The sequence below is a fragment of the Erpetoichthys calabaricus genome, chromosome 4 (genome assembly GCF_900747795.2).
Source record: "Erpetoichthys calabaricus chromosome 4, fErpCal1.3, whole genome shotgun sequence".
Lineage (NCBI taxonomy): Eukaryota > Metazoa > Chordata > Cladistia > Polypteriformes > Polypteridae > Erpetoichthys > Erpetoichthys calabaricus.
Genome location: NC_041397.2, coordinates 10,422,819 through 10,445,142, shown reverse-complemented (window position 1 = coordinate 10,445,142; position 22,324 = coordinate 10,422,819). Strand labels below are relative to the sequence as shown.

Sequence of the window (22,324 nt, the reverse complement as noted above, 5' to 3'; positions counted from 1 at the left end):
GGAGTACAAGTCACAGGAGGTTCTGCTCAAGCTTTATAACACACTGGTGAGGCCTCATCTGGAGTACTGGGGGCAGTTTTGGTCTCCATAAGGACATAACAGCACTAGAGGTGGTCCAGAGAAGAGCGACTAGGCTGATTCCAGGGATCAGGGGGTTAGTTTGAGGAAAGATTAAAAGAGCTGAGCCTTTACTGGAGATGAAGAGGAGACCTGACTGAAGTGTTTAACATTATGAAGGGAATTAGTGCAGTGGATCGAGACGGTTATTTTTAAAATGAGTTCATCAAGAACACGGGGACAGAGTTGGAAACTTGTGAAGGGGAAATTTCACACAAACATTAGAAGTTTTTCTTTACACAAAGAATGATAGACACTTGGAATAAGTGACCAAGTAGTGTGGTAGACAGTAAGACTTTAAGGATTTTCAAAACTCGACTTGATGTTTTTTTGGAAGAAATAAGTGGACGGGACTGGCGAGATTTGTTGGGCTGAATGGCCTGTTCTCGTCCAGATTGTTTTCATGTTTCTATGGCCCCTGTCAAGATAAATGGGCAAGTGTGGAGCAACTCCAAAATGGCAGGTCTTGTGGGCTGTTCCCCATATGCCGCAGTTAGCACTTGCCAAAAGTGGTTCAAAGAAGGAAAACCGGTGAACCGCTGACAGGGTCATGGGTACCCAAGACTCATTGATGTGCATGGGGAGAGGAAGACTTGCCTGCTTGGTCTGATCCCACAGGAGAGCTACTGTGGTACAAATTACTGAAAAACCTAAACCTTGCCATGAAAGAAAGGTTTTAGAGCACACAGTGCAGCACACAATAGTCAAAGTGGCCATACTGATCCCAGTCCACTGCTGAAAGTGCCTACAATGGGCCCCTCAACATCAGAACTGGAACATGGGGCAATGGAAGAAGGTGGCCTGGTCTGATTGATAACATTTATTTTAGATCATGTGGGTAGCTAGGCTCATGTACATCATTTATCTGGGGAGGAGATGACAGCAGGATGTCCTGTAGGAAGAAGACCAGCCGACACATCCAGTGTGTTGCTCTGTGCAATGTTCTGCTGGGAAACCGTGGGTCCTGGCATTCATGTGAATGTGACTTTGATAAGCAACACCTACCTAAAGACTGTTGAAGACCACATACACCCCTTTGTGGCAACGGTATCCCCTGATGGCAATGGCCTCTTTCAGCGGAGTGGTGGCTCTTAGGCTAAGGATCTGTGCTGGTATCCTGAAGGTTGCTGGTTCGAATCCCCGTCACTGCCAAAAGAGACCCTACTCTGCTGGACCCTTGAGCAAGGCCCTTAACCTTCAATTGCTCCAGGGGCGCTGTACAATGGCTGACACTGCACTCAGACCCCAAGGGGTATGCGAATACAAGAAATTGTATAAGGCGAAATAAAGAACCAACAAACCAACCAACAAACTTGGTTGAGCTTACGGAGTCCATGCCTTGAAGGGTCAGAGCTGTCATGGTGGCACAAGGGGTAACTACACAATATTAGGAAGCTGGTTTTAAGGCACTATATGATAGATAGATAGATTGATAGAACTGAAAGGCACTATATGATAGATAGATCTGAAAGGCACTATATAATAATAGATAGATATGAAAGGCACTAGATAGATAGATAGATAGATAGATAGATAGATAGATAGATAGATAGATAGATAGATAGATAGATAGATAGATAGATCTGAAAGGCACTGTATAATAATAGATAGATCTGAAAGGCACTATATAATATATAGCTAGATAGATGTGAAAGACACTATTAGATAGATAGATAGATAGATAGATAGATAGATAGATAGATAGATAGATAGATAGATAGATAGATAGATAGATAGATAGATAGAACTGAAAGGCACTATATAATAGATAGATAGATCTGAAAGACACTATATAATAATAGATAGATCTGAAAGGCACTATATAATAGATAGATAGATAGATAGATAGATAGATAGATAGATAGATAGATAGATAGATCTGAAAGGCACTATATAATAATAGATAGATCTGAAAGGCACTATATAATAGATAGATAGATAGATAGATAGATAGATAGATAGATAGATAGATAGATAGATAGATAGATAGATAGATAGAACTGAAAGGCACTATATAATAATAGAGAGATATGAAAGGCACTATATAATAGATAGATAGATAGATAGATAGATAGATAGATAGATAGATAGATAGATAGATAGATAGATAGATATGTAAGGCACTATATGATAGATAGATAGATCTGAAAGGCACTATATAATAATAGATAGATATGAAAGGCACTATATAATAGATAGATAGATAGATAGATAGATAGATAGATAGATAGATAGATAGATAGATAGATAGATAGATAGATAGATAGATAAATGTGAAAGGCACTATATGATAGATAGATAGATAGATAGATAGATAGATAGATAGATAGATAGATAGATAGATAGATAGATAGAACTGAAAGGCACTATATAATAATAGATAGATATGAAAGGCACTATATAATAGATAGATAGATATATCTGAAAGGTACTATATAATAATAGATAGATATGAAAGGCACTATATAATAGATAGATAGATAGATAGATAGATAGATAGATAGATAGATAGATAGATAGATAGATAGATGTGAAAGACACTATTTGATAGTGATAATAGATAGATATGAAAGGCACTATATAATAATAGATAGATCTGAAAGGCACTAGATAGATATGTAAGGCACTATATAATAGATAGATAGATCTGAAAGGCACTATATACTAATAGATAGATATGAAAGGAACTATATAATAGATAGATAGATAGATGTGAAAGGCACTATATGATAATAGATAGATATGAAAGACACTATTTGATAGATAGATAGATAGATAGATAGATAGATAGATAGATAGATAGATAGATAGATAGATAGATAGATAGATAGATAGATAGATAGATAGATAGATCAATCGATCAGAGGGACCAACACAATCCTGTACTAGTCAGGTGGTTTGGATGCTGTGGCTGATTGGTGTAGTTTTATATAGCGCCCACCCTTTGATATTTAATCCCAGACTATGCCAGTTTCTGTCTCAATCAAAAGACATTACCTTTGAAGTATTGCACATCAGACGTTAGTGCAGATCCGAGGTCCTCTGATGAGACTTGCAGCATGCCAGCAACTGGAGATAAAAAAAACAATAACATTAAATAAGTTATGGATATGCTAGCTCTTCTTCTTACTCACACAGTAAGAGCTCGCCATGACGTGAAACTTTCTTTTCCATCCATCCATCCATTTTCCCACCCGCTGAATCTGATCACAGGGTCACGGGGGTCTGCTGGAGCCAATCCCAGCCAACACAGGGCACATCTTTTCCACCTCATGTTTTATTTTTTCCTCAATCAGAGAAACAAAAAGGGATGAATGACCTGATAGCAGAGCAGGCCAACAGGTCCAGAATGTACTTGCTCAGTGTTGCTCACAGTGTGCTGGGACAGATAAGCAGCTTGAGAATCTCTGAGGGCACCATTGTTAAAAGAGTTGCAGGCTGCTGGCCCGGACATTGTCCTATAACTGGCAGAGACCCCTAAAGGTGATCTTAGCTTTGGCTGCTGGCCCACCCGCCTGACAGCACAAACTGAGATGAGGATTTGCAGGTGTGGCTGGCAGGCGCCTTTGCAATGGAGATAAACAAAGTCATTGCTTCCACTTCTGCTTTATTAGAGGTTTAATTCTGGCAGCTCGCAAGTGGGCAACATGATCCCTCACCCTGGATAAACTGAGCCTGTGCGATGTGTGCCAGATTCCTCTTTCCTCGTGCTTCCTGCACACCCCAGATATGTGTACTGCATGTGAAGAGCTTGTGCACGTTGATGAGTGCCAGGCACTTCAAAAGGGCATGAACCCAACTGTACCTGCTTTGCTTGTCTCTTCATCTGGTGACAACACATAAAGCCATGTAAGCTTTCTGGACCCTACAGTATGCTGGTGTGGCTGTGTATTGTATTCATACACTTGTACAGTATGTACTGTATGTATGATGACGGCCAGGGTGACAGGCACTGCATTAATTTAGGGTGAATTAAATAAAGGGCCACTACTCTTTTTTTGTCCACAAAGGGGAAATTGGATGCAGACAGCAGCAGGAGCCTGGACTCAAAGGACAAGCAGTTCATTAATCAATTCATAGATAATGTGGGCAAGTAAATACATAAGACATCTACTTTGTGCAGAAATAGCAAATTAAAGCGCATAAGCACTACAGCAATTCATTGTATGGGCCATGTAAATATGCAACTTGTAAACATAAATGCTTTATATAATCCATCCATCCATCCATTTTCCAACCCGCTGAATCTGAACACAGGGTCACGGGGGTCTGCTGGAGCCAATCCCAGCCAACACAGGGCACAAGGCAGGGAACCAATCCCGGGCAGGGTGCCAACCCACCACAGGACACACACAAACACCAAGCACACACTAGGGACAATTTAGAATCGCCAATCCACCTAACCTGCATGTCTTTGGACTGTGGGAGGAAACCGGAGCGCCCGGAGGAAACCCACGCAGACACGGGGAGAACATGCAAACTCCACGCAGGGTGGATGCTTTATCTAATCAGATAAAGTAAATCATGATTTTGGGTATATTGCTTTTGATCTAAACCCTCCAAAACTTTGTAATGGTGCAAGTATACAGATCAAAGTGTTATAGTCAAGTCTGACAGACTTCTACAGGATGTGCTACAAGGTGAAAATATATTTACAATATAAAGGAGGTATTAGAACACAGCACCATCTCCTGGTCAGTCAGTCAGTCATCATCATCATCCAACTTGCCATATCCTAACACAGGGTCACGGGGGTCTGCTGGAGCCAATCCCAGCCAATACAGGGTGCAAGGCAGGAACAAATCCCGGGCAGGGTGCCAGCCCATTGCAGGGCACACACCAAGCACACACTTGGGACAATTTAGGATCTGCAATGCACCTAACCTGCATGTCTTTGGACTGTGGGAGGAAACCCAACGCAGACACAGGGAGAACATGCAAACTCCACGCAGGGAGGACCCGGGAAGTGAACCGCAAGTCTCCTGACTGTGAGGCAGCAGCACTACCCACTGCGCCACCGTGCCACCCACCATCTCCTGGTTTGGTGGGCAATTACTGTTACCAGAGTCTCCCATGCATATGCACATTCATAACTATATACAGTGCATCTGGAAAGTATTCCCAGCGCATCACTTTTTCCACATTTTGTTATGTCACAGCCTTATTCCAAAATGGATTAAATTCCTTTTTTTTCTACACACAACACCCCATAATGACAATGTGAAAAAAATTTACTTGAGGTTTTTGCAAATTTATTAAAAATAAAAAAATTGAGAAAGCACATGTACATAAGTATTCACAGCCTTTGCCATGAAGTTCCAAATTGAGCTCAGGTCCATCCAGTTTCCCCTGATCATCCTTGAGATGTTTCTGCAGCTTCATTGGAGTCCACCTGTGGTAAATTCAGTAGACTGGACATGATTTGGAAAGGCACACACCTGTCTATATAAGGTCCCACAGTTGATAGTTCATGTCAGAGCACAAACCAAGCATGAAGTCAAAGGAATTGTCTGTAGACCTCCGAGACAGGATTGTCTGGAGGCACAAATCTGGGGAAGGTTACAGAAAATTTTCTGCTGCTTTGAAGGTCCCAATGAGCACAGTGGCCTCCATCATCCGTAAGTGGAAGAAGTTCGAAACCACCAGGACTCTTCCTAGAGCTGGCCGGCCATCTAAACTGAGTGATCGGGGGAGAAGGGCCTTATTCAGGGAGGTGACAAAGAACCCGATGGTCACTCTGTCAAATGCTTCAGAGGTCCTCTATGGAGAGAGGAGAACCTTCCAGAAGGACAACCATCTCTGCAGCAATCCACCAATCAGGCCTGTATGGTAGAGTGGCCAGACGGAAGCCACTCCTTAGTAAAAGGCACATGGCAGCCCGCCTGGAGTTTGCCAAAAGGCACCTGAAGGACTCTCAGACCATGAGAAAGAAACTTCTCTGGTCTGATGAGACAAAGATTGAACTCTTTGGTGTGAATGCCAGGTGTCACGTTTGGAGGAAACCAGGCACCGCTCATCACCAGGCCAATACCATCCCTACAGTGAAGCATGGTGGTGGCTGCATCATGCTGTGGGGATGGTTTTCAGTGGCAGGTACTGGGAGACTAGTCAGGATAAAGGGAAAGATGACTGCAGCAATGTACAGAGACATCCTGGATGAAAACCTGCTCCAGAGCGCTCTTGACCTCAGACTGGGGCGACGGTTCATCTTTCAGCAGGACAACGACCCTAAGCACACAGCCAAGATACCAAAGGAGTGGCTTCAGGATAACTCTGTGAATGTCCTTGAGTGGCCCAGCCAGAGCCCAGACTTGAATCCGATTGAACATCTCTGGAGAGATCTTAAAATGGCTGTGCACCAACGCTTCCCATCCAACCTGATGGAGCTTGAGAGGTGCTGCAAAGAGGAATGGGCAGAACTGGCCAAGGATAGGTGTGCCAAGCTTGTGGCATCATATTCAACAAGACTTGAGGCTGGAATTGCTGCCAAAGGTGCATCGACAAAGTATTGAGCAAAGGCTGTGAATACTTATGGACATGGGATTTCTCAGTTTTTTTATTTTTAATAAATTTGCAAAAACCTCAAGTAAACTTTTTTCACGTTGTCATTATGGGGTGTTGTGTGCAGAATTCTGAGGAAAAAAAATGAATTTAATCCATTTTGGAATAAGGCTGTAACATAACAAAATGTGGAAAAAGTGATGCGCTGTGAATACTTTCCAAATGCACTGTATATATATATATATATATATATATTGTGGAGCATGGCCCGGACACAGACAGGCAGACATCGTTTTGACCCAACACACATTTATTTACAGTGCACACACAACCCCAGTACTTCCCCAAAGTGCAGGACTCTCACATAATGCCTCTTTTATAATCACTCAGACGTGCTCCAGGTGCCTCCCTATTAACCTCCCCAGTGAGGCGGAAGTACCAGCCATGCACCCGGAAGCACTCCAGGTGTCCCTGGTAGTCTTCCCACCAGCACTTCCGGGTGTGGCGGAAGTGCTGAGGACCAGGGCTCTCCAGGCATCGGGGCGCCCCCTTTATTATATAGTAGATTTTTTATTGTTTACTAGGGATCTAGGCCTCCATGGACCTTCAACCAGAGGGTGAAAAATGACAAATTTCAGACGTAAGCATGTAGGGTATCGTTTTCAGATATTTTAAGGTCAGTGATTACAAATACGATGTTATTTTTGATTTTTGTTCTTTTACTAGCCCACTATCACTGGTTGAAAAACAACAGATTTCTATTAACCTTGAGAATATATAGTCTTCAAAGATTGAAATTGAAGGACGCAATTTAATACTTCAAATATCCGATGCCACTTTTCTCGTTTATCATACACGTCCTAAAATCAATGCATTTCTCACGAGCACCCCAAATTGAGGCGGCTCACGCTCTTTCGATTTCTGTTTTTTTTTTTTACTTTGAGGCCGGCAGTCCACCTCTTGTCCACTTCTCTCAGCAGAGCAGCAGTCAGCAGGTGCCAGCATTGATCCCGACTGAGTGCGGCAAAAATGCCGGCTAAATGTTAACAGCCGTCTTGCAATTATTTGTCTCTGCAGTTGCACTAAACGATGCCACTTAGAGCGAAGCCACTCTAGGGAGACGAGCGCTGCTTCCTGAGGCACACCAGTCAGTTTACACACTCGGCCATTATCAGTGAAAGGCCACAAATCACAGCCGTTAGCCGGGGGGTCGACTGAGGACAGATCCATAAAGCGTAAAGCTTTTAAAGCTCGTTAGTTGGGGGGCAGCTGTGCAAATGTTTACTCTGAGGCTGAGTGTTTTTTTTGACCGAAAAACTTTAAAACGTGCAGAGCTTTATTGTAAAGCGCCTTGCAAGGGTACTCGTTGTAATCATACGATACATAAACATTAACAAAGTTGGCGTATTTCAAGCTTTGATCGAGCTGGGGACCATCATTTTGAGTTGACGACTTTGGAAAGCTCATTCATCCTTTGATTTTCCTGACAATGTCTTTCCATAATCTTGTGGAGTCCGAGTCTATTCTGGTGGCATTTAAAATAAAGCAGGAACGACCCAACATTAGACACTAGTCCATCACAGAGCCATTACCTTCATGTATCTGTTGTATTTGTTTTATTTGTTTGTTTTTATACATTGTCACACATGTGCACTGAACGAAAGTAATTCCACACCAGACCAGGGGGTGGCGGAGTGCACTAACTCTTTTTCTCGCTTGCGGGCAGACCGCCTGACCATGATGACGTCACTTCTAGTTTTCCGGGCCCCGTGATGACATCACTTCCAGACTCAAACCCAGACGAAGACCTTTCTGGTCCCAGCTCTTTTGATGATGTCACGTCCGGGTCCGAGCCCATGGAGGAGAACCCTTCCAGTTCCGCCGTAGATGACCTCATTTCCTGTTCTGGTCTTTAAAGCCGCCATCTTACCTCCATACCATCAGTTCCGTAATGAACTCAAAACTATGCAAATCAGTGGCCTAACTTATACCTTTTTTGCAGCAATATACGGGTGGCTGGTCCAAACCTTTTTACGACTTTTGTGTCTACTTATTGTGACAGCATCACCTTTCTATAAAAACATCTCAGAGAGCACTCAGCCAATCAAGATCTATAGAATGTGGACTAAAGGAGTGCCAGTTACAAATAAAAAATGGGAGACACTGACCTACAGGAAGCAACCACTGAAAAAGATTAAAGGGTTTAGGTGCACAGAACATTTTTAACATCCAAACCACGAAACTGCAGAGTAGAAAACAACTAGGAGGTGCAAAAACACTCAAAAACATTTTATGGACCAAAGGAGAGTTCTGGTTGGAATTTCCTCTAGACGTTTAGCACTTTAGCTCAGTTAGAACATCAGAACAATCCGGACGAGAACAGGCCATCGACCCCAACAAAGCTCACCAGTCCTATCCACTTAATACTTCTTAAGTAACATCAAGTCGAGTTTTGAAAGTCCCTGAAGTCCTACTGTCTAACACACGACTTGGTCGCTTATTCAGTATGGTTCTCTGTGTGAAGACAAACTTCTTAATGTTTATGTGAAATTTCCCCTTCACAAGTTTCCAGCTGTGTCCCTGTCTTCTTGATGAACTCATTTTAAAGTCACCGTCTCGATCCACTGGACTAATTCCCTTCATCATTTTAAACACTTCAAATCATGTCTACTCTTCATCTCCTGTAAAGGCTCAGCTCTTTTAATCTTTCCTCATAACTCATCCCCTGTAGCCCTGGAATCAGCCTAGTAGCTCTTCTCTGGACCACCTCTAGTGCTGCTATGTCCTTTATGTAGTCTGGAGACCAAAACTGCACACAGGACTCCAGATGAGGCCTCACCAGTGTGTTATAAAGCTTGAGCAGAACCTCCTGTGACTTGTACTCCACACATCAAGGCGCTATATAAACTGATATTCTGTTAGCCTTCTTAATGGCTTCTGAACACTGATGGGAAGTCGATAGCTTAGAGTCCACTATGACTCCTAAATCCTTCTCATAAGGTGGACTCTCGATTTTCAGACCTCCCATTGTGTATTCAAATCTCACAGTTGTTCTTCTTATGTGTAAATCTTTACATTTACTGACATTAAATGTCATTTGCCACAAATCTGCCCAAAGGCTGTCTGCTGTCCATATTCCTCTGACTCAATTGACCTGAGATTATCTGTCAAATCACCAAGCTTGGAATCATCTGCAAATATGACCAGCTTGTTCCAGATGAGGCCTCACTAGTGTATTATAGAGCTTGAGCAGAACCTCCTGTGACTTGTACTCCACATATCAGGGCGCTATATAACCTGTGTCATAAACTTGAAAAAGAGACACAAAAAGTTTGGCGCAGTCACCCGTATATTGGTTTCCTGGCTGCAAAATTAGCTGAATAAATGTATTACAGATTAGAGTCCACTACAGAACTGGTTTGAGATGGTCAAAATGGTGGTTTTAAAGGAAAGCAGAGGAAGTGATGTCATCAAAGGGGCCAGAACCAGAAGCGGTGTCATCAGGACTGGAAGTGACCTCATCAATGAGGGATGGACCCAGAAGTAGTGTCATCAGGGGCGGGACTAGAAGTGACCTCATCAATGGGGCTGGACCCAGAAGTAGTGTCATCAGGGCCGGGACTGGAAGTGACATCATCAATGGGGCTGGACCCAGAAGTAGTGTCATCAGGGCCGGGACTGGAAGTGACCTCATCAATGGGGCTGGACCCAGAAGTGGTGTCATCAGAGGCGGGACTGGAAGTGACCTCATCAATGGGGGCTGGACTCAGAAGTAGTGTCATCAGAGGAGGGACTGAAAGTGACATCATCAAAGGGGGCTGGACCCAGAAGTAGTGTCATCAGGGCCGGGACTGGAAGTGACATCATCAATGGGACTGGACCCAGAAGTGGTGTCATCAGGGGCGGGACTGGAAGTGACATCATCAATGGGGCTGGACCCAGAAGTGGTGTCATCAGGGGCGGGACTGGAAGTGACCTCATCAATGGGGGCTGGACCCAGAAGTAGTGTCATCAGAGGAGGGACTGAAAGTGACATCATCAAAGGGGGCTGGACCCAGAAGTAGTGTCATCAGGGCCGGGACTGGAAGTGACATCATCAATGGGACTGGACCCAGAAGTGGTGTCATCAGGGGCGGGACTGGAAGTGACATCATCAATAGGGGCTGGACCCAGAAGTAGTGTCATCAGGGCCGGGACTGGAAGTGACATCATCAATAGGGGCTGGACCCAGAAGTGGTGTCATCTGGACCTCTGACTTCACCTCCATCGTCTGCTTCCCTTGACCTGCCCTTGCCTACTGTATCTGGAAGTCATATGACCAGCAGTTTGGCCGTCCTGGAGTTAGTTCTATTCTGAACTCCAGTCTTAAAAGACATCCTTCACATTTACTGCATGTTTTCTTTGTTTATTTAAAATTATGAGAGTGTGTACCGTGTTAGTCAAGCAAAATGACACCTTTTATTAGCTAACGAAAAAGATTGCAATATGCAAGCTTTCAGGCAAGATCTGATTATAAGGGGTCACCAAGGTGGGGCCCCCAACTGTTTCAAGTTGTTGGGTCTCCTTTTGCAGTGTAATGAACCACTTTACAGAGTTAAGCCTGGAAAACGTTTAGGACAGTAATCTGCTGCCATCTAGTGAATCACATAACATCATGCAGCAAAGAAATCACAAATATTTCTATACGTTCTGCCACTTTATGATAACTCATGAATATTTAAAAAATATGAAGGGAATTAGTCCAGTGGATCGAGATGGTGACTTTAAAATGAGTTCATCAAGAACACGGGGACACAGTTGGAAACTTGTTAAGGGTAAATTTTGCACAAACATTAGGAAGTTTTTCTTTACACAAAAAATGATAGACACTTGGAATAAGAGACCAAGTAGCGTGGTAGACAGCAAGACTTTAGGGACTTTCAAAACTCGACTTGATGTTACTTAAGAAGGATTAAATGGATGGGACTGGCGAGCTTTGTTGGACTGGATGGCCTGTTCTCGTCCGGACTTTTCTAATATTCTAACTGAGCTAAAGTGCTAAACGTCTAGAGGAAATTCCAACCAGAACTCTCCTTTGGTCCATAAAATATTTTTGAGTGTTTTTGCACCACTTAGTTGTTTCCTACTCTGCAGTTTCTGGCTTGGATGTTAAAAATGTTCTGTGCACCTAAACCCTTCAGTCTTTTTCAGTGGTTGCTTCCTGTAGGTCTCCCATTTTGTATTATTAACTGGCATTCCTTTAGTCCACATTCTATAGATCTTGATTGACTGAGTGCTCTGAGATGTTTTTCTTTATAGAAAGATGATGCTGTCACAATAAGTAGACACAAAAATCGAAAAAAGGTTTGGGCCAGCCACCCGTATATTGTTGCAAAAAAGGTATAAGTTAGACCACTGATGTGCATAGGTTTGAGTTCAATACGAAACTGATGGAATGGTGCTAAGATGGCGGCTTTAAAGGCCAGAACAGGAAATGAGATCATCTACAGTGGAGTTGGAAAAGGGCTGGAACCGGAAAGGTCTTCATGCATGGGTTCGAGACCAGAAGTGACATCATTAAAGGGCCCGAAACTGGAAGTGACATCATCATGGGGCCCAGAAAACCAAAAGTGACGTCATTGGGGTCAGACGGAATTTCTCATGAACGGTCTGCAGGAAAGCAAGAAAAAGATTTAGTGCACTCTGCCACCCCTTGGTCTGGTGTGGAATTACTTTCATTCAGTGCATGTGTGTGACAATGCATTAAAACAAATAAATAAAACTAATACAACAAATAAATAAAAGTAATGGCACTGTGATGGACTAGTGTCCAATTTAGGGCCGTTCCTGCCTTGTATTAAATGCCACCAGAATAGATTCGGACTCCACAAGACTCTTGATTAGGGAAAGACATTGTCAGGAAAATCAAAGGATGAAAGATGAATGATTTTGCACAAACATTTAGAAGTTTTTCTTCACACAGAGAACTACAGACACTTAGAATAACCAATTAGTGTGGTGGTCCGTAGGACTTTAAGGACTTTCAAAACCTGACTTGATGTTATTTTGGAGGAGTTAAGTGGATAGGACTGGCGAGCTTTATGGGGCTGAATGGCCTGTTCACAACTCGATTGTTCTGATGTTCTTAAGTTCTAATTCATGAGGCTGGTGTGGAACCTCAAACCAAAACCACAATGGCAAACTGAAACTGAACCATTGACCGAATTCCCGAAAGTGATGATCATGTGAATTAGTTAACAAGTGTTGACACAAACAATAAAACTGATGCTTCTTCAGTAGAATCCAACATGTCAAGTTTCATTGATGTTCATTTTTGTTCTTGGCGTCACATTATTACTGATGATCCTGAACCTCCTAATTGCCATTTTATGGGTATAAGCGCTACTTAAAATACCCATAACTCCCAGCAGCCCCAGTGGTTTTGTGTTATTGGGCAGATTCGGATGGTGCAGGGGTTGCTGGGAAGAAGATTAATCAAGCAAACTCATTAAAAAGGAACCAAAAAGATGAAGATTGAATCATGATCATCAGTCTGTTATTGTTTCTACTCATCACTCGCACCATTAGATAACAACTACAACTACCTTGGATTACAGTTTTGTCATTAACATTAGAATCCTTGAATCGATAAATAAAAAAGATAATAAAGGATTATTAATTAAATAATGAAATGATAAAACAATACTACACAAAAGCGCATACACAAATGCCCTCCCCAGGTCCCTGACAGCAATAATTATTTACATTTACTACACAGCAAACAATAAATACTAACAACAAAGTCCAACATAATCCAACAATGGAGAGTGGAATGAAAAACACTGTGAGCAGTCATCTGAAGGAAACAAAGTTTTGTCCTACCAGGTTCCCATTGCAGTGTGAGGACTACATTACAGCACATACATTAACACTAGAATCCCTGAAGCCTACAAAAAAAATCATAATCCCAGGCCACCTTAAATTCCTTCACTCCTCTCCTCATCAGCATCTTTTGTGTTGTAAATGTGTCGATCAGCACAAGCAGCAAGCAGCCTGCTATCCCATCACCCTCACTGCCACAGTTCAAGTCGGACACAAAGTTCTCCCACCTCAAGTCTGTTTATCAGGGTGTGAGGTGCCTGGAGTTGTACAGCGTAAATAATATATCATTATTTGGAACACATGCATTGCATGTGTGTTCTGTGTCTACAACGATCAATGTAAATGCAGGATGACAGGAAATGCAAGGCAAGAAATGTTGAGCACATAACTAAAACAGAAACTTTTTTCATGTTATGGTACTAATGACAAAATGCTGACATGAAGTGTATAATGCGTGAAGACTGTATTCCAAATATCAAATAAACACTTTCACAAAAGCTACAAGTATAACAAAATAAGTGCGCTTTTAATCAAGATTATAAACGAAGAAAAAAGAAAACAGGTTTGGTTACGACGGTGATGCTGGGATCTCTCAATAGAAAACATCATGTTAATTTTCACTCGTATGCGGATGACACCCAGTTATACCTTTCTTTTAGGCCAAATTAAATTTCTCCGATGTTGTCTTTAATTAGTTGTGTTAGTGAATTAAAGGAGTGGATGGATGATAACTACTTGTCTTTAAACACTGATAAAACAGAGATGTTAATTATTGGAGGGAGTGACGCTGATCACAACAATATTTTGTTATCATTTAACTCAGTTCATTTTACTGAACCAGCCCGCAATCTAGGAGTTCTCTTTGACTCTAGCATGTCATTTAAAGCCCACTTTACAAAGTTGTCTAAATCACATTTCTTCTATCTTACAAATATTGGGAAATTAAGGTGTTTTCTAAATAAACAGGATTCTGAGAAATTAATTCATGCATTTATTTCTAGTAGGATTGACTACTGCAATGCGGTGTTCACTGGATGTTCAAACTGTTCTTTATACAGCCTCCAGTTAATACAAAATGCTGCTGTAAGAATTATTACAAGAACTAGAAAATACAAACACATAACTCCAGTTCTTAAATCCTTACACTGGCTCCCGGTTAAGTTTAGGGCAGATTTCAAAATCCTCCTTTTAACATATAAAGCCTTAAATGGCAGAGGTCCGGCTTACTTGTCTGAACTTATCATGACTTACAAACTAGAGTGCACATTAAGATCTCAAGATGCCTGTCTGCTTATGATTCCAAGGATTAATAAAATAACAGTGGGAGGTCGAGCTTTTAGTTACAGGAACCCTAAACTGTGTAGTGGTCTGCCTGCTACTATAAGAGATGCCCCTTCAGTCTCAGCTTTTAAATCCCGGCTGAAGACTCAGGACTTCAGTTTAGCACACCCTGACTAGAGCTGCTGATTAACTAACTGTACATACTGCATCTCTGTTGTTAGTTATTAGCACTAAACCATAAGTAATATGATAGTTAGAATGTGTTACTAACCCTCACCTATTCTGTTTCTCTTGTCGGTTCAAATGTGGCACTTGGTGCCACTGCCCACCTGCCAAGTTGTTTTGCCTGCCTAAGGTAAAGTCATAATTGATGGAGGATCGCAGGAATCGTGGGGTAGACAAGTCCTTTCATCGGATTGGCTGACTCAGCTGTGGAATTACCAATTGGGGGAGGCAGCTTGATGAATGACTCTGAACAAATCCAAATCCTATTATGTGATATCATCTACTGTTAAATTCTGCTCTGTACTTGTAATATTTCTATTGCACTATTGCATTGTATTGAGGAATACTTGTGTTCTGTTCTGTGTATTGTATTGTATTGACCCTTTTTATTTTGACACCCACTGCATGCCCAACCTACCTGTTAAGGGGTCTCTCTTTGAACTGCCTTTCCCAAGGTTTCTTCCATTTGTCCCTAAAAGTTTTTCCTTGTCTTCTTAGGAGTCAAGGCTGGGGGGGCTGTCAAAAGACAGCATTGCCCATTGTGGCACTTCTTGTGTGATTTAGGGCTACTATCTTAATACATAATTCGCCTGCCTCCTCACTCACTCACTCACGTTCGTCCGAAGCCGAATGCGCAGTCGCCTTCTGCGCAGCTGCACGAAAAACCTTACGAGACCGACATCCAACCCCAACATCGCGGCAGGCGGCGGATTTACGACCACAAAAATTCAAAGAGAAAGGCGACTTCGATTAAAGCTCTAGAGGCCTGAAAGGTGATTTCGACTACAGCCCGAGGCCTAATTACGCATTCTGATTCAATTACTCATTCATTCAATACACCTATATCAGGTTTGTGGTGCTTATACTTATTACTATTCCATATTGTACTGGAACATTCATCATTTAATATTATACTATAGGCCTGGAAAATTCATCAACTAACAGTACAAGCCTGTACAGTAATGAGTAAAGCAGACTACAATCATTACAAAACAACTTCTTCGTTACTTATCATTTGTTCTTCATACACTGCTGATACAAACTCGTGCCCGTTTCATCTTACGTTGTCGAAACGGGCTCTTTGTCTAGTACAAGTATAAATTGTATGGTATTCCTCACCAGGAAAAGTGGTTTGACATTCTGAGCTAACATATTCTGTATGTGTGTGTTCTTTCATATTTATTTATGTTTATATTTTACATGTATTTTATATTTATTAATATTTAAGTGTATATTTTTATATATGGTCGACACACAAATGTGTCATTTATCTGAGGAAGAGAAGGTAGCAGAATGCCCGATGGGAAGAAGGAAAGCCAGCGGAGACTGTGTGATGCTCTGTGCAATTTTTCTGCTGGGAAACATATACGAGGTGAGACACAAAATTAACTGGACTGGGCTTGGGGCTTTCCTGGAAAACCATCTGGAAGTCAGCCGAACGTGAATCATAAAACTAAATCCCCTCCTATATGCCCTCTCAAACCGCGACCGGCTAGGTATATCTTGTGAATAGCCCAGTTAGTATTTGCACAACAATTGCTACACGAGTTGCCACGATAATGTCGGGTGAAAAAAAATCGAAGAGCGAATCAACATCAAATTTCCTGAGAAATTGAACAAAACGGCCACAGAAACTCATGAAATGATAAAAACAGTGAACGGTGATAACAGTTTGTCTCGCACACAAGTTTCTGAGTGGCACAAACGTTTCAAGAAAGGACAAGAAAATGTGGAAGACGTTCAACGCCCAGGTCGCCCACGGACGGATGAAAACATCAAAACGGTGAATCAGATTGTTTTCCGTAAAGCAGTTGTTGACTGACGGAAACACTCCTGTCCTCAATCATCCTCCCTATTCGCCCGATTTAGCACCCTATGAGTTTTACTTGTTCCCGACAAATCAAAAGTGACCTGAATGGAACTCGCTTTTCTTCAATGGATGAAGTGAAGACAGAAACGGCAAGCCTGCTGAAGAGCCTCAAGCAAGAAGACTTTGGTGCTGTTTTAATCAATGGAAGATACGTATGGAGGGGTGTAGAGATCTGGAGGGGGAGTATACAGAAGGTGACAATGTTTAGAATGCAGTAATTCATCAATATATTTTTTTACCAATCCGGTTATTTTTGTGTCTCCCCTCGTATGTATTGTCACACATGTGTGAGTAGGAGGCAGCTAAAGGGCCTGAATAATAGAAGTTCCATGTCAGACCAGGGGGTGGCGAGCAGCACTGACTTTCTCTCTCAATCCTCTGCAGACCATCCACGGGAAATCCCGCACGGTTCCAACCCTTTGGATGACATCACTTCCTGTCATGGCCTTTAAAGCCGCCATATTTACAGCCTTTAAGTCAGTTCTGTTTTTGGACTCAGACGTGTTCACATCTCAATACAAATTAACCATTCGCAGCCAGGGCATAATATACGGGCGGCTGCCCCAAACCTTTTCCGACTATTCTTGTGACAGTATATATAAATACTAGTTATTTAGCCCGTTACAATAACAGGCGCTAGAACAGTAGTGCATAAACATTAGTAGGAACAGTCTATATTAAATGGCAAGGGACTTTGACCTCATTCTTTTTGTTGGTCGTATTTTTCTTTCTTTCAGACGTTCTTTTGTTGATGTTTACTTGCTGAGCTGACCGTTCTTCATGGGCTGCCACCGTGTATTGTGTGTCTTTAATTTTCTGTGACAGTAATACTGTCTTGTACAGCTCTAATCAATAAGGGCGCATAGATAATTTAGTTCAAATGGCTCTCGAATATGTGAAGAGCAACAGGTGCAGATCTTTATTTACGCGCGCCTTTATTTGCTGCGCCCAATTGAGGTCCTCCTTTTGAGGCTCGCCTTTTGTGCGCGCCCTTATTGAAGGATGCCTGTGCGCGCCATTATTGAAGGATACCGTCTTGTACGTCCGCTGGCTTGTATGTCCGTAATATACCTTTAATTTTCTCTGGCGGTAATACAGGCGTGTGCGTCGGTAATATGCCTTTAATCTCCTCTGACAGTAATACTGGCTTGTATGTGGCTGTAATATGTGTCACTGTACTGTGTACCTTTAATTTCCTCTCGCAGTAATACTGGTTTGTATTTCCGTAAAACGCCTCTAACTTTCTCTGACAGTAATATCGCGCATAGCACCGTGCCCCGCGCATGCACACTTCACCAGAACACACCCACACATGGACACCTGGACGCACATAGGGATTTTATATATGTAGATGTGTGTGTGTGTGTATCATATATACAGTGGGTATAGAAAAGAATCCCCTCTTTTGAAATATTCCCATTTTGTTTGCTTTACAGCCTTAAATTAAAACACACAAACCAATAATTTTCCCAGCTTAATTACTCAATGCAATCTCTAACATCCAAGTGAAAGATATCACAGCTACAGTTCAGAAGAATTAAAAAAAATAAAAAACAAGAAATCCTGAGATTAATTAATAAAGGACCCCCCCCCCCCAAGCCTACTGGCTTCCTTCCACCGGTGATCAATTGTAATCTGTGTGATTAGTGAAGCTGTTCCTGGAGCATTCATTCCCTTCCTTGGTAGTGCAACTGACAGCAAACAACTGACTATGGGTGGCAGGCCACTTTCAAAAGATCTCAGGGATAGAGTTGTGAACAGACATAAGACAAGAAATGGAGACAAAAACATCTCAAAGGCTTCATCAATCCCAAGGAGCCCAGTAAAGTCCATCGTAAAGAAGTGTTTGGTACTACTAGGACCCTCCCTGGATCCTCCAAACTGGATGGAAAAGCAAGGAGGAAACTGGTAAGAGAGGCTACCAAGAGGCCTCTTTGAATGAGTTACAGGATTTGATGTCAAGGAGTGGTCATTGTGTGCATGTGACAACAATTTGACATGCGCTCAACAATTGTGGCTTGTTCTGGAGAGTCGCACTTGTCAAGAAAGGCCACATTAAGGCTCGTTTGAACTTTGCCAGAATGCACCTTGAAGATTCTGATGCCAAATAGAAAAAAGTCTTCTGGTCAGATGAGACCAAAATCAAACTATTTGGCCTCAATACCAAATGGTACACCAGTGCAGTTCACCATCCACAACACACCATACCTACAGTAAAGCATGGAGGGGGCAGCGTCCTATTGTTAGGGTAGAAGGGAAAAATGGTTGGGGCAAAATACCATCAAAGTCTTGAGGAAAACCTGCTACCCTCTGCCAGAAAGTTGAAGATGGGCAGAATGTTCACCTTTCAACACGACAACAACCTGAAGCACACAGCAAAATTGAGCATACAGTGGCTGAGGGAGAAAAAAGTGAATGTCCTGGGGCCTCATGCATAACACCGTGCGTAGAATTCGCACTATAACATGACGTAAGCACAAAAGCCGAAATGTGCTTACGCACAGAAAAATCCAGATGTAGGAATCTGTGTGTTCGCCAACTTCCGCGATCTTCCGCTACATAAATCCTGCTCAGCGTGGAAATAAATGCACGTGCACGCGCTTGCTGTCCCGCCCCAACTCCTCCCAAAATTACGCCTCTTTGAATATGCAAATCAATATAAATAGCCCTTAAGCCCAGCGTTCTGTGAAAAGGCAATGGCAAAAGTACAAGGAAAAATAGAAGAATTTCAGCGAATACCAAATGGAGGCAAAGAAAAACTTATTATTTGTTGGTTTAAACAGTTATATAAGCAACAAAAGGAAGTTGATCGAGTGACATAGCGTGTCGGAGAAACTCGAAAGCTCAAGTTCACAAAGTCGCACAGTGCCTGAAATAAAAAAGTTGTCAGATTTCAAAGTCGGCGTGAAAAGGCGAGTCGTAGCCCACCGTCTGAGTGTCATATGAAAGCTTATTAGGGTACAGAGAAAAAAAAGGCACGCAGTGGGAAAAAAGCACGAAATGTCAACTTTAATCTCGAAATTTCCACTTTAATCACGTAGTTTATTTTGTCATTAAAGTAAAGCATCATAAACTTCATCGTTTAATTTACTAGTTTCTCAAATCCCATTGTAACTAAAGTAGCCGTTAAATGCTTTGTTTTGTATTTGATCTTCTATGTGCTCTATGTGCCTGAATCACTACGTGCTTTTCCTCCGACAGGACACAGAATCCATTACGTTCGTAATATTACAGCTCTCCGAGTAATTAAAATACCGAGATGTATACGTGATATCATTTTCATGATGATATGAGTTAAAGCATGTTATTAAACATGGGAACACGGTGGCGCAGTGATTGTTCATGTCTTACAGCAAGAGGCTTGCTGCGCCATGTGCGACCTTCAATGAAATAATTTATTACAGAAGTACTGTCTCTTTCAAACGTACTAACCTCCAATTCCTGTCCTTACTTTTCTTTCTCCAAATACCCAATCGCCACACAATCAGCTCTGTAATAGACGTTAAGCCATCTGTAAGCTTAGAACGCCAATTCTTTAAAACTTTTAAGGAACATCAAAATATCTTCGTGATGTTTAATTATTCTATCCTCTTATCCTTCCAGTGTCGCGCCAGCCACAGCATGAAAACAGCGCGAGGCAGGAACAAACCGTGAATGAAGCTCAAGCTCGCTAGCGCTGCGGCACCGTGTAGTAGGGATGCACCGATACCGATACCAGATACTGGCCTCGATACCACATTTTCTAAAGTACTCGTACTCGTTAAAAGTCCCCCGATACCGGGGACCGATACCACGGTCTGAGAAATGTCTATGTTTGAGCGGCGTGTAAGGGGTTAATCACAGGCGCCGAGTGCCCGCCCCCAGGCCCCGGCTGCAGCTCAGAGCGGGGGAGAAGGCGAGGCGAGACATGTCAGCCGTGTGGAACTATTTCAAAGTGAATGAAGACGACAAAACAAAGGCGGACTGCAAATTGTGCTCAGCGAAATTGTCCAGAGGAGGCTCAAAAGGTAGCGCATTTAACACAAGTAATTTAATCAAGCACCTAAAATCCCAACACGACAACGAGTACAAAGAGTTTACCCACGCTTCTAAACCAACACAACCCACACTGCAGCAAACTCTTGCAAGACGAGAGAAAATGTCCAGAGACAATCCACGTGCTGTGAAAATAACACAGGCAATTATCGAGTACATTGCATTGAGTGACCAGCCACTCTCGGAGGTAGAAAATGTGGGATTCCTGCGTCTCCTCCATGTTCTGGAGCCCAGATATGATGTCCCAAGCCGCCGCTACATGACTGACACGGAGCTGCCTAAACTACACGACTCCGTGAAAAAACATATCCACAGCCTACTGCAAGCCTCCTCTGCGTTTAGTTTCACCACGGATATTTGGACAAGCAGTGTTAGCCCCGTGTCGCTAATTAGCCTAACCTCCCAGTGGATAGACGAGAGTTTCACGCCGCAACGAGCCATATTACATGCGAAACAATTCCGCGGCTCGCACACCTTCCAGGCTATAGCGCATGTGTTTGAGGAAATGCTCCAGACATGGGGTATACCTAATCATGTTTTTATTAAGTACTCGGTATCGGCGAGTACTGAAATGCAAGTGTTCGTACTCGTACTCGTTTTCCAAAAAAGTGGTATCGGTGCATCCCTACCGTGTAGTTAAAGTTAAAGTTTTATCTATATTATATAAATCAACATATTTTGCTGCATTTCATCTTAAAAATGATATCAACATCATATGTAAATACGCGCTTTATGAAGTGGAACAGGATGTGCAATATTATAACTGTATCATAAGTACAATTACCTCACGGTAACATGCAAGTACAAACAGTTCTACAAGGAGCACTTGAGCCGCCATCGTGGATGTGGATCTAAGAAAGTGTAACCACACAGGAACAGTAGCACTGCTTTGACGCTGGGTGCCGCCAGTCTGCAAAACCAAGTGCAGAACTTGCGTACGACAGGGTATGAGGTACCGTGGAAAAGTGCGTGGCTTTACGCCAAGTGTAGGTTTTACACATCGCGATTTGAACATGGAAACGTTCTTACGCAACATTTCTGTGCGTACGCACCGTTTATACATGGTGTGGCCAGTCAGAGCCCAGACCTAAATCACAGTGAAAATCTGTGGAAAGATCCGAAGATAGCAGACCACCAACGCTCACCGAACTTGAACAGTTAAACTGTAAAGAAGAGTAGAGGGGCAAATATTGAGTGGGCTCAATCTAGGTGTGCAAAGCTGATAGAGAAGTATCCCGACAGACTCAAGGCTGTCATTAAAGCAAAAGGTGGGTCAACAAAATGACATTGACATTAGGGGGTGATCCTTTATTAATCTCAATATGTCTTGTTTTCGATTTTTTATCATTCTTCTGAACTGTAGCTGTGATGTCTTTCACTTGGATGTTAGAGATTGCATTGAGTAATTAAAGCTGGGAAGAAATGTTTTTTGTG

The 22,324-nt window shown here is 42.4% G+C and overlaps 1 protein-coding gene across 2 annotated transcripts in view; it reads right to left on the bottom strand.

The window, feature by feature from the left end:
• The window catches only part of myo16 (myosin XVI), a 774,098-nt gene that overhangs the window by 367,430 nt on the left and 384,344 nt on the right, over positions 1-22,324 (bottom strand). For both annotated transcript variants that reach the window (XM_051926297.1, XM_051926296.1), the window contains exon 19: positions 3,115-3,186. In XM_051926297.1, the coding sequence (XP_051782257.1) occupies positions 3,115-3,186 (72 nt within the window). The remainder of the gene's footprint in view (positions 1-3,114; positions 3,187-22,324) is intronic.